The 16,142-nt window shown below is 42.0% G+C and overlaps 1 protein-coding gene across 3 annotated transcripts in view; it reads left to right on the top strand.

The window, feature by feature from the left end:
* The window catches only part of MICU2 (mitochondrial calcium uptake 2), a 113,960-nt gene that overhangs the window by 86,826 nt on the left and 10,992 nt on the right, over nucleotides 1-16,142 (top strand). For 2 of the 3 annotated variants that reach the window (XM_066259023.1, XM_066259021.1), the window contains exons 7-8: nucleotides 11,666-11,728; nucleotides 12,770-12,867. In XM_066259023.1, coding sequence (XP_066115120.1) covers nucleotides 11,666-11,728; nucleotides 12,770-12,867 — 161 coding nt within the window. The remainder of the gene's footprint in view (nucleotides 1-11,665; nucleotides 11,729-12,769; nucleotides 12,868-16,142) is intronic. The other variant, XM_066259022.1, reaches the window with a different exon arrangement.

Raw genomic sequence — 16,142 nt, 5'->3', positions numbered from 1 at the left:
TTATGAATAAAATAGACAGTCTGTCTTCCCCCGATTCAGTTAAGTGGCCAGCAGCCACATGTGACTGTTGAGTCATTGAAATTCAGCTCTCAGTAGGACTCATGAGTTTTTTATATTTTAATTAATCAAATTTTAGAAACTGGTATGAACTTCAAGTATTGGGAAATTTTTTAATAATATTTTATTTTTAGGCCCTGGCCGGTTGGCTCAGCGGTAAAGCGTCGGCCTAGCGTGCGGAGGACCCGGGTTCAATTCCTGGCCAGGGCACACAGGAGAAGCGCCCATTTGCTTCTCCACCCCTCCGCTGCGCTTTCCTCTCTGTCTCTCTCTTCCCCTCCCGCAGCCAAGGCTCCATTGGAGCAAAGATGGCCCGGGCGCTGGGGATGGCTCTGTGGCCTCTGCCTCAGGCGCTAGAGTGGCTCTGGTCGCAACTTGGCGACGCCCAGGATGGGCAGAGCGTCGCCCCTGGTGGGCGTGCCGGGTAGATCCCGGTCCGGCGCATGCAGGAGTCTGTCTGACTGTCTCTCCCTGTTTCCAGCTTCAGAAAAATGAAAAATAATAATAATAATAATATTTTATTTTTAAATTACAGTTGACACACAATATATTAATTTCAGGTGTACAACATAGTGATTAGACAGTTATATAATTTATGAAGTGATTACCCCAATAAATCTATAAAATACTATACATAGTTATTACAATTTTTTTTTTTGAGAGAGAGAAAGAGACAGGAAGGGAGAAAGAGAGAGGGAGGGAGAATAAGAAGCATCAACTTGTAGTTGCTTCACTTTAGTTGTGCGTTGACCAGGGATCAGACCTCAGGCTCAAGCCAAGCCAGCAACCCCTTGCTCAAGCCAGCCACCTTGGGGCTCAAGCCGGTGACCTCGCACTCAAGCCAGCAACTTCTGTGCTCAAGCTGGTGAGCCCACACTCAAGCTGGAGACCTCAGAGATTTGAACCAGCAAATCTCAGCATTCCAAGTGGATGCTCTAAGATCAGCTGTGTACCATCTATAAGGCACAATATTATTGACATAATTCCTATGCTGTAGTGTACATCCCTTGACTATTCTGTAACTACATTTTTGTACTTTTTAGTCCCTCCACCTTTTTCACCACCAACCCACTCATCCAATCTAGCACCCATCAAAATGTTCTCTGTATCTTAGGGTCGTATTCTGTTCTACCTGTTTCTTTTTCAGATTCCACATATGAATGAACTCATATAGCATTTGTCTTTCTCTGACTTAGTTCACTCAGCATAACACACTCTAGGTTCATCCATGTTGTTGCAGGTACAAGATTTCATTCTTTTTTATGGCTAAGTCATATTTCATCATATTTGTGCACCACATCTTCTTTATCCATTCATATATTGATGGGCATTTAGGTGTTTCTATATCTTGGCTATTGTAAACAATGCTGCAATGAACATATGAATGTGTGTGTCTTTTCAATTTACTGTTTTGGGTTTCTTCAGACAAATACTCAGAAGCAGAATTTCTGAGACCTTCTTTGTCTGGTGTTACAGCCTTTGTTTTTTGTTTTGTTTTTTCCATTGATTTGAGAGAGAGAGGAACTAAGAAATAGGGGCTGAGGGAAGGGAGACAGAGAGAGAAGCATCAACTCATCTCACTTAATTGTGTACTCATTAATTGCTTTTTGTGTACGTGCCTGACCAGGGGTTGAACCCATTACCTCAGTATGTTGGGTTGACACTTTATCTACTGGGCTACTCAGCCAGGGCCTAGCCTTTGTTTTCCTAAAGTCTATTTTGTCTGGTATAAATACTGCTGCCCTGCCTTTTTTCCTGTTTCCATTTTCATAAAATATGTTTTTCCATCTATTTACTTCCAATCTGTGTGCCTTTTGATCTGAAGTGAGGCTCTTTTATACAGCATTTGTAGAGGTGTTGTTTTGTTATTCATTTACCTACCATATGTCTTTTGATTGGAGCATTTGATCCGTTTTCAAATAAAGAAATTGTTGATAGATATGTATTTATTGCCATTTTATTATTTATATATTTTATCTCTTTTTTTCTTCTTCTTAAAGAAAACCTTTTAACTTGTCATGTAATTCTGGTTTGGTGGTGATAGATTCCTTTGACTGCTTCTAGTCTGGGAAACTTATCCATCCTTCAATTCTCAGTGATAGTCTTGCTGGGTCAGGTAATCTTGGTTTGTACTTCCTTGCTTTTTATCACTTTGAATATTTCTTGCCAATGCCTTCTGACCTGCAAAGTTTCTATTGAGAAATCAGCTGACAGTCTTGTGGGAGCTTCCTTGTAGGTAACTAACTACTTTAAGATTCTCTCTGTCTTTAACCTTTTGCATTTTAATTACGATGTGTCTTGGTGTGGGCCTCTTTGGGTTCATTTTGTTTGAGATTCTGTGCTTCCTGAACTTGTGTGCCTGTTTCTTGCTCCAGGTTAAGGAAGTTTTCTGTCATTATTTTTTCAAATAGGTTATCAGTTCCTTGCTGTTTCTCTTACTCTTCCTGCACCCTCATAATGCAAATGTTGTTATGCCTAAAGTTGTCCCAAAGGCTCTGCATACTAGTCGCATTTTTTTGGATTCTTTTTCTTTTTACTTTTTTTTTTTTTTTTTTTTTTTTTTTGTATTTTTCTGAAGCTGGAAACGGGGAGAGAGTCAAGACAGACTCCCACATGCACCCGACTGGGATCCACCCGGCACGCCCACCAGGGGGCGACGCTCTGCCCACCAGGGGGCGACACTCTGCCCACCAGGGGGCGATGCTCTGCCTCTCCGGGGAGTCGCTCTGTTGCGACCAGAGCCACTCCAGCGCCTGGGGCAGAGGCCAAGGAGCCATCCCCAGCGCCCAGGCCATCTTTGCTCCAATGGAGCCTCACTGCAGGAGGGGAAGAAAGAGACAGAGAGGAAGAAGAGGGGGAGGGGTGGAGAAGCAGATGGGCGCTTCTCCTGTGTGCCCTGGCCGGGGATCGAACCCGGGACTTCTGCACGCCAGGCCGATGCTCTACCACTGAGCCAACCGGCCAGGGCCTCTTTTTACTTTTTTTAATTGGGTATTTTAATGCTTGCTTGTCTTCCAAATCTCTGATTTAATCCTTTGCTTCATCTACTCTATTATTGATACTCTGTACTATATTTTTCATTTCAGTTATTCTTTATAATTCTTTTTTATCTTTTCTAGTTTTATTTTTATGTTTCTTACCTCTCTGTTGAAGTTCTCACTAAGTTCCTCTACTCTTTCCCAAAGTTCATTGAGCATCTTTATAATCTGTTTTAAACTCTACATCTGGTAGATGACTTGTGTCCATTTTTTATTTAGTTTATCATATTTCCCCATGTATAAGACATTCCCATGTATAAGACACACCTTAATTTTGGGGTCTGAAATTTGAAAAGAAATGTATTACATAAAGTTATTGAACTCAAGTTTTATTCATCATAAAATTCATACAACTCCTCATCACTGTCAAAACTCCCATCCATTAGCTTGTCCTCATCTGTGTCGGATGATGAATCACTGTCCTCATATATTGCCTTGACCTCAGTTCCATCTATCTCATTTGAAATGCCACACTTCTTAAATGACTTGACAACAATCTCAATCTTGATATTATCCCAGGATCTTTTGATCCAGGTAAAAACTTTTCCTATAGTTGGTTTCTTCACTCTTCCTACTGGTGTCAAATTGTCCCTAGAAGACTTCATCCATTGGTTCCTTTTGTCTTTCATGGCAGTTTTGAAGGGTTTGTTAATGCTGACATCAAATGGTTGGAGCTGGGATGTCAAGCCTCCAGGTATGATGGCAAGTTTTATTTTTTTCTCTGCGGCAATCTTCTTTGTGTATTTTATTATGTGCGCCCTGAACTGATCAAACACCAATAGGGCAGATTTGTGTAAGAGCCCACATGGTCTGTCTCCTCCAAACTTTCTCAAACCAGATCTTCAGCCCATCCTAATCCATCCAACCCTTGTCATGAATGTGGACAATCGCTCCTCAAGGAATGTCTTCTTTTGGCATTGTTTTGCACTTGAAAATCAGCCTAGGGGGCAACTTGCTTCTGTCAGCACAACAAGCTAGAACAACTGTATAATGGCTCTTCTCATGTCCACTTATCTTCACAGTTACAGTTTTCACCCCCTTCTTATCAACAGTTCTGTTACTTGGGACATCAGATTGAAGGGGGACTTTGTTCGTATTTGCAATCTGTCCCAACTCAGACTAATGTGTCTTCCAAAATTGAATGGCAAAATGATGAAATTCAAGGACCTTCTGCTCATAGCTTTCAGGCATCTTTTAAGCAAGTCTGGTGCATGTACGCATGCTTAGTTCATTCTGTTTCATAAACCTGAAGCACCAATTGTGTCCTCCTTAGAAATCAGTAACTTCTTTTTCTTTTTCTTTTTCTTTTTCTTTTTTTTTTTTTTGTATTTTTCTGAAGTTGGAAACAGGGAGGCAGTTAGACAGACTCCCACATACACCCAACCGGGATCCACCCGGCACACCCACCAGGGGGCCATGCTCTGCCCATCTGGGGCGTCGCTCTGCTGCAACCAAAGCCACTCTAGCGCCTGAGGCAGAGGCCACAGAGCCATCCTCAGCACTCGGGTCAACTTTGCTCCAATGGAGCCCTGGCTGTGGTAGGGGAAGAGAGAGACAGAGAGGAAGGAGAGGGGGAGGGGTGGAGATGCAGATGGGCGCTTCTCCTGTGTGCCCTGGCCAGGAATCAAACCCGGGATTCCTGCACGCCAGGCCGACGCGCTACCACTGAGCCAACCGGCCAGGGCAGCAACTTCTTTTTCATCAGCAATTCTTCTTGCCTCATGCTTGAACCATCTTTGTGGACACAGGAATTCCAATTGCCCTTTGCTCTTCAATCCATATCTTCAATTCCCTCTCTAAATCAGGCCATTTAGCTGACTTGCTTCTCATGGCCTTCCTCTGCATTGGCATTTTCAGTAAGATTTCTCCCTGTAACCAGTCTCGGATTGATTTCTCAGTTGGACGAGGAGCAAACTTAAGTTCAGCATCACGATTTCCATTCACTTCTGCAAACTAGATCACTTTTAACTTGAATTCAGCGCTGTACAAAAATCTTTTCTGAGCCATTTCTGGGCAGAACGTGGCAAAACATAACCTACCGTAATATACCGGTAACCAGTAATATACCTATAACAAGTGTGGAACAGTGAGCACAAAGACAAGCACCAAAAAGCAGGAAATGCAAGAAAAGAAATCTACAACCATTGTATAAGACGCACCTAGTTTTTAGACCCCAAATTTTTCCAAAAAAAGGTGCATCTTATACATGGGGAAATATGGTATTTTTCTATACAGTGTGTCCGTAAAGTCATGGTGCACTTTTGACCGGTCACAGGAAAGCAACAAAAGACGATAAAAATGTGAAATCTGCACCAAATAAAAGGAAAACCCTCCTCATTTCTGTAGGCTGATGTGGCAGCATGTACGCATGCGCAGATGATGACGTAACACCATGTATACAGCGGAGCAGCCCACGGCCATGCCAGTCAAGATGTGGACGGTACAGAGGAAAGTTCAGTGTGTTCTGTGGCTCGCTAAATTCGAATCCGTGACCAAAGTGCAACGTGAATATCGACGCATTTATAACAAAGCACCACCCCATAGGAATAACATTACTTGGTGGGATAAGCAGTTGAAGGAAACCAGCAGTTTGGTGGAGAAACCCCATTCTGGTAGGCCATCAGTCAGTGATGAGTCTGTAGAGGCTATACGGGATAGCTACCTAAGGAGCCCTAAAATATCTGTGCATGAGCCCGCATTGAACTGTACTGAATAGGTATGAAACTGGGAGAGTTTTCCTTTTATTTGGTGCAGATTTCACATTTCTATCGTCTTTTGTTGCTTTCCTGTGACTGGTCAAAAGTGCACCATGACTTTACGGACACACTGTATTGATTTGTTTTTTTTAAAGAGAGAGAGAGAGGGAGGAAGGGAGAGAGATAAGACACATGAACTCATAGTTGTAGCACTTTAGTTGTTCATTGATTGCTTTCTCATATGTGCCTTGACCCAGGGGGCTCCAGCCAAGCCAGGGACCCCTTGCTCAAACCAGCAACATTGGGCTCAGGCCAGCGACCTCTAGGCTCAACCCAGTGACCATGGGATCATATCAATGATCCTACACTCAAGCCGGTGAGCCCATGCTCAAGCTAGATGAACCGACCCTCTTAAGTGGCAACGTTGGGGTTTTGAACCTGGGACCTCAGTGTCCCAGGTCAACAATCTATTAATTGCACCACCACCAGTCAGGCTATCTCTTGATTTAGGAGAGAGAGAAACATCTATTTATTGTTCCACTCATTTTTGCTTTCCTTCATTGATTCTTATATGTGCCCCAACAAAGGATAGAACCCGCAACCTTGCTGTATTTGATGATACTCTAACCAACTGAGCCACCTGGCCAGAACTGCTTGTTTTCATTTTGTTTAGTTCTTTTCTAGACTTTTGTTTTATTTTTAGTTGGGACTTTTTTTTTTTTTGTCTCCTCATTTTGGCCTCCTGTCTTTATTTATTTATTTGTAATGTATTAGGCAGAGCTGCTGTGTCTCCTGGTCTTGGTAGGGTAGCTTTATATAGTAGGTGTCCTGTAGGGCCCAGTGCACAGCCATCCAGGTCACCAGAGCTGGGTGCTCAGGTAAGCCCCCATGTAGGCTCACCTTCCTGTTGTAGTTGAGCCTTGATTGCTGTTGGCACATCAGTAGGAGGGATCATCCCATGGCCCATCTTCTACAAGGACTGCCTACAACCACTGTGAAGGAATTGCTGTGCGTGAGCCAACCCCACAGGGTGAGACTTGCTTCAGCCAGACTCTGATGCCCACTGAGTCCACTCCTTGATTGTGTAGATCTTAGAGTTAGTTCAGTGATGCTTTGGCATGGTCCAAAGCTGTCCACTGAGTGCGCTAGCTCTAGAGCCTCCAAGAAGGTGCAGGCCAAGATCAGCCACCACCTATATATACCCTGCCCAGGACCTCCTGGCATGAACTACAAAGTGTTATGAAAATTGTGCAGTGCTACTTGTGCTGGCTTAAAAGTGCCTCAGAACAAGCCAAGCTGTGAACCAAAGCCAGCTGCCACTAGTGCCGGGCCTGAGCCACTTAGCAAGAGGTATGGTGTACACAAAGTTCAAATTATGCCTGTTTAAGAGATTTTAGGGAAGTCCACAGTATGAGCCAGGACAGGCTGTTTGTATGGGAAAGCCACTGGGAATGGCTTGGGTAGGCCCACAGTTTTGGTGGCCAGGGTCTCAGAATTACCAGGGCAGTGACCAATTTTAGCCAGGTTGGTGAAGACTCAGATATGGCTCCCATATGGGTGCTCTGTGGGCAGAGGGCTTAGCAAAGGAACAATGGCTTCTGCCAGCACTTTTGTCTGGGAGATTGCTGCCCTCAAGCTCTCACCTTGAAGCCAGAGAATTCAGTCCCTCTGTGTCCTCATATGGCACCTCGAGCTGCTGCTAAAGCACTGGAGCTCAGAGAGTGAGTTTGTATAAGTCTGTGCTTGGGTCCTTTAAAAGGAATGCCTGGTGCCTGACCAGGCAGTGGTGAAGTAGATAGAAGCTCAGCCTGGGACACTGAGGATGCATATATGATGACCTCAAAACCCCAAAGTCATTGGCTTGAGCAAAGGGTCACTGGCTCAAATAGAGCCCCCCTGCTCAAGGCACATATGAGAAAGTAGTCAGTAAACAACTAAAGTGCTGCAACTACAAGCTGATGCTTCTCATCTCTCTCCCTTCTGTCTCTCACTTAAAAAAAATTTATAATCATTTTATGAATAACATCTATTTTTATTTTTTCAATTGTTATATATGATAAATTTTGACTTACTTTCAAGACTTTATATAGCTAAAAAAAAGAAAAGAAAAAAAGGATCCAGAAAAAAGTTATAAACTGTTTGTGGGATTGTAAATTGGTGCAGCTACTATGGAAAATAGTATGGAAGTACCTCCAAAAATTAAAAATAAAACTACCAAATGACCCAGCAATTACACTTCTGGTATTTATCTGAAGAAATTCAAAACACTAATTCAGAAAGGTACATGTGTCTCTGTGTTCACTACATTATTTACAATTGCTAAGATATGGAAACAACCTAAGTGTCCACTGATAGACGATTGTTAATAAAAGCTATGAGCCCTGGCCGGATAGTTCGATTAGTTAGAGCAGGGGTCCCCAAACTATGGCCCGCGGGCCGCATGCGGCCCCCTGAGGCCATTTAACCGGCCCCCACCACACTTCCAGAAGGGGCACCTCTTTCATTGGTGGTCAGCGAGAGGAGCATGGTTCCCATTGAAATACTGATCAGTTTGTTGATTTAAATTTACTTGTTCTTTATTTTAAATATTGTATTTGTTCCCGTTTTGTTTTTTTACTTTAAAATAAGATATGTGCAGTGTGCATAGGGATTTGTTCATAGTTTTTTTTATAGTCTGGCCCTCGAACGGTCTGAGGGACAGTGAACTAACCCCCTGTGAAAAAAGTTTGGGGACTCCTGAGTTAGAGCATTGTCCTGACAAGCAGAGAGGTCGCCAATTTGATTCCTAGTCAGGGCACATTTAGGAACAGATCGATGTTCCTCTCTCTCCCTCTCTCTCTCTCTCCTTCTTCTCTAAAATCAATAACTTAAAAAATTTTTGAATAAAGAATATATGGTATACACACACACACACACACACACACACACACACACGGAGTGGAATATTAAAAGTTAGTCAGCCAAGGAAAAGAATGATATCTTGCCATTTACAACAACATGGATGGACCCGAAGGGTATTATGCTAAATTAAGTAAGTCAGACAGAGAAAGACAAATACTGTATGATCTCACTTATAAGTGGAATCTAATAAATAAAACAAATAAACAAACAAAACAGAGCTGACTCATAAATACAGAGAACAAACTGGTTTGCCAGAGGAAGGTGGTGGGGATATGGGTGAATAGGCAAAGAGAATTGAGGGATACAAACTTCCTGTTACAGAATAAGTAAGTTACAGCATAGAGAATATAGTAACATTGTCAGAACTTTATGTGGTGACAAAAGGTAACTAGGCTTATGCTGCCACTTTGTAATATGTATAAATATTGAAGCACTGTCTTGTACACCTGAAACTAATGCCTATAATATTGTAAGTCAGTTTTGCTTTAGTAATAAATAAATAAATAAACAGAGGATCCACACTATCAATAACAGGAATGAAAAGGAGATATCACCATTAGGGAGAAATGTTGGGTATTGAACTTGGCATTCTACTATTTGATTGTCACCTTCAAAAATAAAGGATAAAACAAATATAAAGCCTTTCAATTCTCTTTCCTAAAATAAGTATGAGGTATGTTGAAAAGTGGGAGGGATTTAGAGAACTGGAGATAAACCACTTTCCTAAAATGTAGCACAAACAGCTAAATTTGAGATCATTTGGAATTTAGCTGCAACAGTTTTTAAATTGTTAACAAAGAAATAGCATAGAAAAAATGGGTGAAGGTTTACTTCCTAATTGATTTAAATTCATAGTTTGAGATTTTGCCTACATTTAATTTTTTAAAAACTTTTTTTTGCTTGCCTTCCACATGAGGATTGGTACAGATGGCTCTAAAAGGGAGGCTTTTTAATGTACTCAGTCTCAGGACACTATTACCAATTAATAATTCTTAGAAATGTGGGTCTTTAAATTATTTTAATGCCTTATTAGCTCATTAAAGGAAAAGGAACATTTATATGAGTAGCTTTTGTAAGTTATGTACTTGGCCCTGGCTGGATAGCTCAGTTGGTTAGATCTCCATCCATATACACCAAGGTTGCAGGTTCAATCTCTGGTCAGGGCACATACAAGAATCAACCAATGGCCCTGGCCGGTTGGCTCAGTGGTAGAGCGTCGGCCTGGCGTTCAGGAGTCCGGGGTTTGATTCCCAGCCAGGGCACACAGGAGAAGCGCCCAGCTGCTTCTCCACCACCCCCCCCTTCCTCTCTGTCTCTCTCTTCCCCTCCCGCAGCCAGGGCTCCATTGGAGCAAAGTTGGCCCGGGCACTGAGGATGGTTCCATGGCCTCTGCCTCAGGCGCTAGAATGGCTCTGGTTACAACAGAGCAACACCCCAGATGGGCAGAGCATTGCCTCCTGGTGGGCATGCCCGGTGGATCCCGGTTGGGCGCATGCGGGAGTCTGTCTGACTGCCTCCCCGTTTCCAACTTCAGAAAAATACAAAAAAAAAAAAAAAAATCAACCAATGAATTCATGAACAAGTGGAACAAGAAATCAATGCGGGTATTTTTATTTGGGGGGGGGGGGGGTTGAGACAGAGACAGAGAGGGACAGATAGGACAGACAGACAGGAAGGGAAAGAGATGAGAAGCATCAAGTCTTTGTTGCAGTTCCTTAGTTGTTCATTGATTGCTTTCTCAAATGTGCCTTGATGAGGGTGAGGGACTACAGCAAAGTGAGTGACCCCTTGTTTAAGTCAGTGACCTTGGGCTCAAGCCAGCAACTTTGCACTTCAAGCCAGCGACCTTTGGGCTCAAGACAGTGACCATGAGATCATGTCTATAATCCTACGCCCAAGCCGGCGACCTCGGGGTTTCACACATGGGTCCTCTGGATCCCAGTTCGATGTTCTAACCATTGCGCCACCACCAGGTTAGGCTTTTTATTTTAAGTGAGAGAAAGGGAAATAGTAAGACAGACTCCCACATGTGCCCAACCAGGATCTACCTGGCAACCCCCGTCTGAGGCCATGCTTTGATTCAACCAAGCCATCCTCAGTGCCCAGGGCCATGCTCAAACCAATAGAGCCACTGGCTGTGAGAGGGGAAGAGAGAGAGAAGAGGTGAGGAAAGATGAGAGAAACAGATGGTCACTTCTGTGTGCCCTGACCGGGAATCTAACCCAGGATGTCCATACACCAGGCCAACACTCTATGCCAGCGGTTCTCAACCTGTGGGTCGCGACCCACAGGTTGAGAACTGCTGCTCTATGCTAACCAGCCAGGGCTTGGTGTTTCTTTCTCTCTCCTTGTCCCTATCCTCTCTCCCTCCTCTTTCTTCTCTAAAATCAACTTTAAAAAAATAAGATTAATGTATTTGAAAATGTGACCATAAAGTATCAGTAATACAAAAAATTATGAATATGCCTGACCTGTGGTGGTGCAGTGGATAAAGCGTCAACCTGGAAACACTGAGGTTGCCGGTTCAAAACCCTAGGCTTGCCTGGTCAAGGCACATATGGGAGTTGATGCTTCCTGCTCCTCCCCCCTTCTCTCTCTCTCTCTCTCCCCTCTCTATAATGAATAAATGAAATCTTTAAAAAAAATTATAAATAAAAATTCTCTTGAAGAATGAGAGTGAGTAATCATGAAGTTTCTTATATAAAGTTATGCCCTAAGAATACATGTATATTAAGTAAGCTGGCTTTGTTAGGAGAAAAATTATCCAAATTGTAATGATAATGTTAATACTGACATTTCTATTTCTCCTCTGCTTACATGATCTGAGAAAAAAACATAACATTGGCAGTTACAGAATTTCAGCTAATATTTAACAAATACCTAGTGTATGTTTTATAACAAAAACAGCATTTTTTTAGATTGTTTTGAAAAATACAGTAAATACATCTAAATTCATGTTTGCTGTCTTTTTAGCTGCAGAAAATCATCAGTAAACAGGATGACTTGAGGACAGTAACTGATGAAACAGAATGTCAGGTATGTGCAGATAATGTAAACATTTCCAAACAGATGACATCATATTACTTCACTGTTTATTTTTTCAAGTATTTCCAAATATTTTGGAAAATCATCAGTAACATTTTTTCTAAAAATTTTATGTAGATGTGCTCTATTCACATGGCATAGACTTCAAACTGTTCACAAGAGTATGTGTATAGAGTAGAACTTACCCTCAGGCAAATTTCTCCCTGAGAGACATGTGCTGCTAGTTTTCCTGTGTATTCTTCCAGGAGTTTTTATGCATGTGTAAGCATATGTATAAATAACTAACCATATCTTTATATCTTTTCTCCATTTTTATACAAGCACTAGCATGTGTATATTGTTTCACACTCCCATTTTTTCTTAGTAGATTTGAGTATCTCATTATTTTTTCCTTTTTTTTTAAAGATTTTATTTATTCATTATAGAGAGGGAAGAGAGAGAAAGAGAGAAGGGGGGAGGAGCAGGAAGCATCAACTCCCATATGTGCCTTGACCAGGCAAGCCTAGGGTTTTGAACCGGCAACCTCAGCATTTCCAGGTTGATGCTTTATCCACTGCGCCACCACAGGTCAAGCAATCTCATTATTTTTAATGACTCATTTATGTAGCCAAATTATCTCCTTTTGAAAAATGTCTAAATATATACAGTCTTTTGAGGTTACAAATAATGCTACAGTTAATAAATTCTGTTAATTATATCATTTTATACATATGTAAATATATCTGAGGGATAACTTCTCAAAAGTTTAGTTGTTGAGTCCAAAGGAATGAACATTTCTAAAATTTTGTTTTACTGCTGCAGTTCACCTGAAGTATTTTGAATATTATGGCCCTAATTTTTTTTCCTGCTTGAGCAAAGGTGATTATAAAATATTGTTATGCAAAGTAACAGACAAAATGACTGCCTCTGTTTTCCACCTTTGTTATTGTTACAAGTCTTTTGTGGATATTGTGGTGAGAGTCCCACCTTACAGGATCTATTTTTGTTCTTGGTTATAGTTACAACTTGAAATTACTATAACATTTTTTACAGGAGCCAAAAGTGAAAGAACGTGAAATTAACACAACCCTTCAGATATATTTCTTTGGAAAAAAAGGAGAAAGAAAACTTCACTATAGAGAATTTCGAAGGTAAATGCAAATATTTATATTTATTTGGGAAAATTTATAGGTAAGAAGTGGAGAAAACAATATGGTTGACCGTTAACAACACAAGTTTGAACTGCATGGGTTCCCTTATACATGATTTTTTAATTCATATGTATATATTTATTATTATTATTAATATTGATTTTAGAAACAGAGGTAGAGAGAGCGAAAAACATTGACTTGTTCCACTTATTTATGCATTCGTTGATTGATTCTTGAATATGCCCTGACCAGGGATCAAACCTGCAACCCTGGCATGTCAGGAAGACACTCTAGCCAGCTGAGTTTCCCTGCCAGGGCACAGATATGTATATTTTTAAAAGTCCAAGTATAAGTGGACTCAACGTTGTTCAGGGGTCAGTGTTGCCTTCTTTTAGTCTTTAAAAAATTTACATGGTTGTACTTGTCCTGTCCTGCCTACTTTACAGAGTTGTGTGTAAATGTACAAGTAAATTGTAAAATTATAAAAGTAGGGAAATAAGGAAAAAACTCTCAAGTTTTCTTATCAAAAAAATTTAGGAGGATATTGATACTAATGTCCTTTTTTAGGACTGGGATTTTTTTTTTCTTTCTAATGAGAAGAGGGGAGATAAAGAGACTATTGCATGCACCCCAACCAGAATCTACCCAGCAACCCTGTCTTGGGCCAGTGCAACAGAGCTATCCTCAGTGCCTAAGGCCAGTGCTTGGACCAACTGAGCTATCCTCAGTGCCCAGAGCCAATGTTCAAACCAATTGAGCCACTGGCTGCCAGTGGGGAAGAAAGAGAGAAGGGGGACAGGGAGGGGAAGAGAAGCAGATGGTCGTTTCTCATGTGTGCCGTGACCAGGAATCAAACCTGAGACTGAACCTCAGACATCCATACATCGGGCTGACACTCTGTCCACTGAGCCAACTGGCCAGAGCCTGGACTGGGATATTTTTAACTTCTATAATACCACTTATTAGTTAATGATGTTCTAAATTCACAAAGAATTTTTATAAATTCCAAGGTAGTATGCTGGTAAGTACATCTGATCCTCAGGTCTTAGGAAGAACAGCCTGGATTGGTAACACTTAAAGGTAGTGGTATGAATAGTCCAGTGGCCAGATATGAAGTCGAGGTGGTCGACACATACACAATACATTTCACAGCTCCAGTACACCTGGGCCTAACACCCAGTTAAGGAAAATCAGAGTCCTCCCAGGGTTTCCAGTTAGTCCACTAATTTATACCCTATTTAAATATTTTCAGAATGCATCTGGTAGCCTTATGTCTTATAAAGTCTTCAATTTATATATCTATGTACAGTATCATGTTCCAGATTTTTGTGTCATAACAAGATATAATTTTAGACTTAGATTATTATCACAAAGCATATTAATGTTCTTCAAAAGTAGTATATTTAGTTAAAATGAAAGTAGCTTAGGCCCTGGCCAGTTGGCTCAGTGGTAGAACGTCGGCCTGGCGTGCGGAAGTCCCAGGTTCGATTCCCGGCCAGGGCACATAGGAGAAGCGCCCATCTGCTTCTCCACCCCTCCCCCTCTCCTTCCTCTCTGTCTCTCTCTTCCCCTCCTGCAGCCAAGGCTCCATTGGAGCAGAGATGGCCCGGGCTCTGGGGATGGCTCCTTGGCCTCTGCCCCAGGCGCTGAAGTGGCTCTGGTCACGACAGAGCGACGCCCCTGAGGGGCAGAGCATCGCCCCCTGGTGGGCATGCCGGGTGGATCCCAGTCGGGCGCATGCGGGAGTCTGACTGTCTCTACCGGTTTCCAGCTTCAGAAAAAATACAAAAAAAAAAAAAAAGTAGCTTAAATCAGACAGTGTACACTGTAGCAGCAGTTAAGTTTATGACAGGTCAGCCTCAGATGGAGCCTGAAGAAAAAGAAAAAGGAAAGAAACCAGATATTTGTGTTCTGACACAGTATTTTCTACCTTCCTATTCCCTGTGCACTCATTTATAATTAACGCATTCTTTTAACAATCCTAATAAGAAGAAATTGAATGTCATCTGTAAGGACAGTGGCCGCCCCATGGCCATGCAGGTTCTTACTGGATTCGGGCAGACGGTAAAGGAACTGTAGAGCTGGAAAATGATGAGCCATTCTCAGAGGCGGATTGAAGTTGATTGAGGCCCCAGGCGCAGAAGAAAATATTGGGCCCTTAAAAAAAGAGAGAGATAGGGAAAATAAAAATACATTTTAACCATATTTTTAAATAAATAAAAATCATTATGTACTAATAATGTTAAAATTGCACATATGAAACCAAACTTGGTGTTGTTAGAAAAAAGTGTAAAGTTGGAGTTTGTGGGGCCCTTCAGAAGTCTGGGCCCAGGGTGGGCACGGCCATTAAATCTGCCTCTGGCCATTCCCTTTATTAAAGTCTCGTAATGGCGGAGGAGCAAACAGGCAGGGAAGACTGCTTCCCTGTCACTCAGGGCTCCGAAAGTCCCGACTCATTATCCGGACTCTCCCTCTGGACTCATACCTCCACCAACCTCAGCAGGGCTCAGCCAACAGACCCTGCCAAAATCTCTGGGCTCCCAAGCTCAGCTCTCTCTCTCTCTCTTTTTCTCTGCACTTTCCAGCAAAACAGGCTGGAGGAAAAAACCCTTCTCCAGCAAACAGTGGCCCCTTCCAAGCAGAAAGGCAATCCACAATTTGCAATCTGCCACCCTGAGAACAAGCCGCTGCAGCCTTTCACTACATACACATGTCGCTGCCCCTCGCCAATGCACCATTTAGGCAAAATATAAGCGAGCAAACCTAACATATGAAACATACTGGTTTGCCCAACATTATCACAGTACACAGTACAATAAAACTCAGTGAAACAAAGGATGGAAGCATATCAGTAGATTTTGTTGATCTGTCCCAATGTGAAATGCTTCAAGTTTTAGATAAAATTCTGCTTTAACTTAAAAAGACACATAGCATTTGAAGAAAATATATTTTTTTTCTTATATATATATATATCAAATACATTCATATTCTCACCCCCCACAGAGAAGAACTAAACTCAGACTCTCCCTCATGCTCCTAAGGTCTTGTGGGAGTAAGTGGCAGCTTTTTTCCTGTTGAATTTGTACGATACCTTGTTTTCACCCTGTGTGTATCCCCACTAAACTGTGACATGACAGGGAGTGCAGGTCGTTTAACATAAAGTAAGTAAGACCTGACCTGTGTTGGCGCAGTGGATAAAGTGTCAAACTGGAATGCTGAGGTCGCCAGTTTGAAACCCTGGGCTTGTCCAGTCAAGGCACATACAAGAAGCAACT

Source organism: Saccopteryx bilineata, chromosome 2, assembly GCF_036850765.1.
Source record: "Saccopteryx bilineata isolate mSacBil1 chromosome 2, mSacBil1_pri_phased_curated, whole genome shotgun sequence".
In the NCBI taxonomy this organism is placed as follows: domain Eukaryota; kingdom Metazoa; phylum Chordata; class Mammalia; order Chiroptera; family Emballonuridae; genus Saccopteryx; species Saccopteryx bilineata.
Note: the sequence above shows the minus strand (reverse complement) of the source record. Positions and strands in the feature narration are given on the sequence as shown.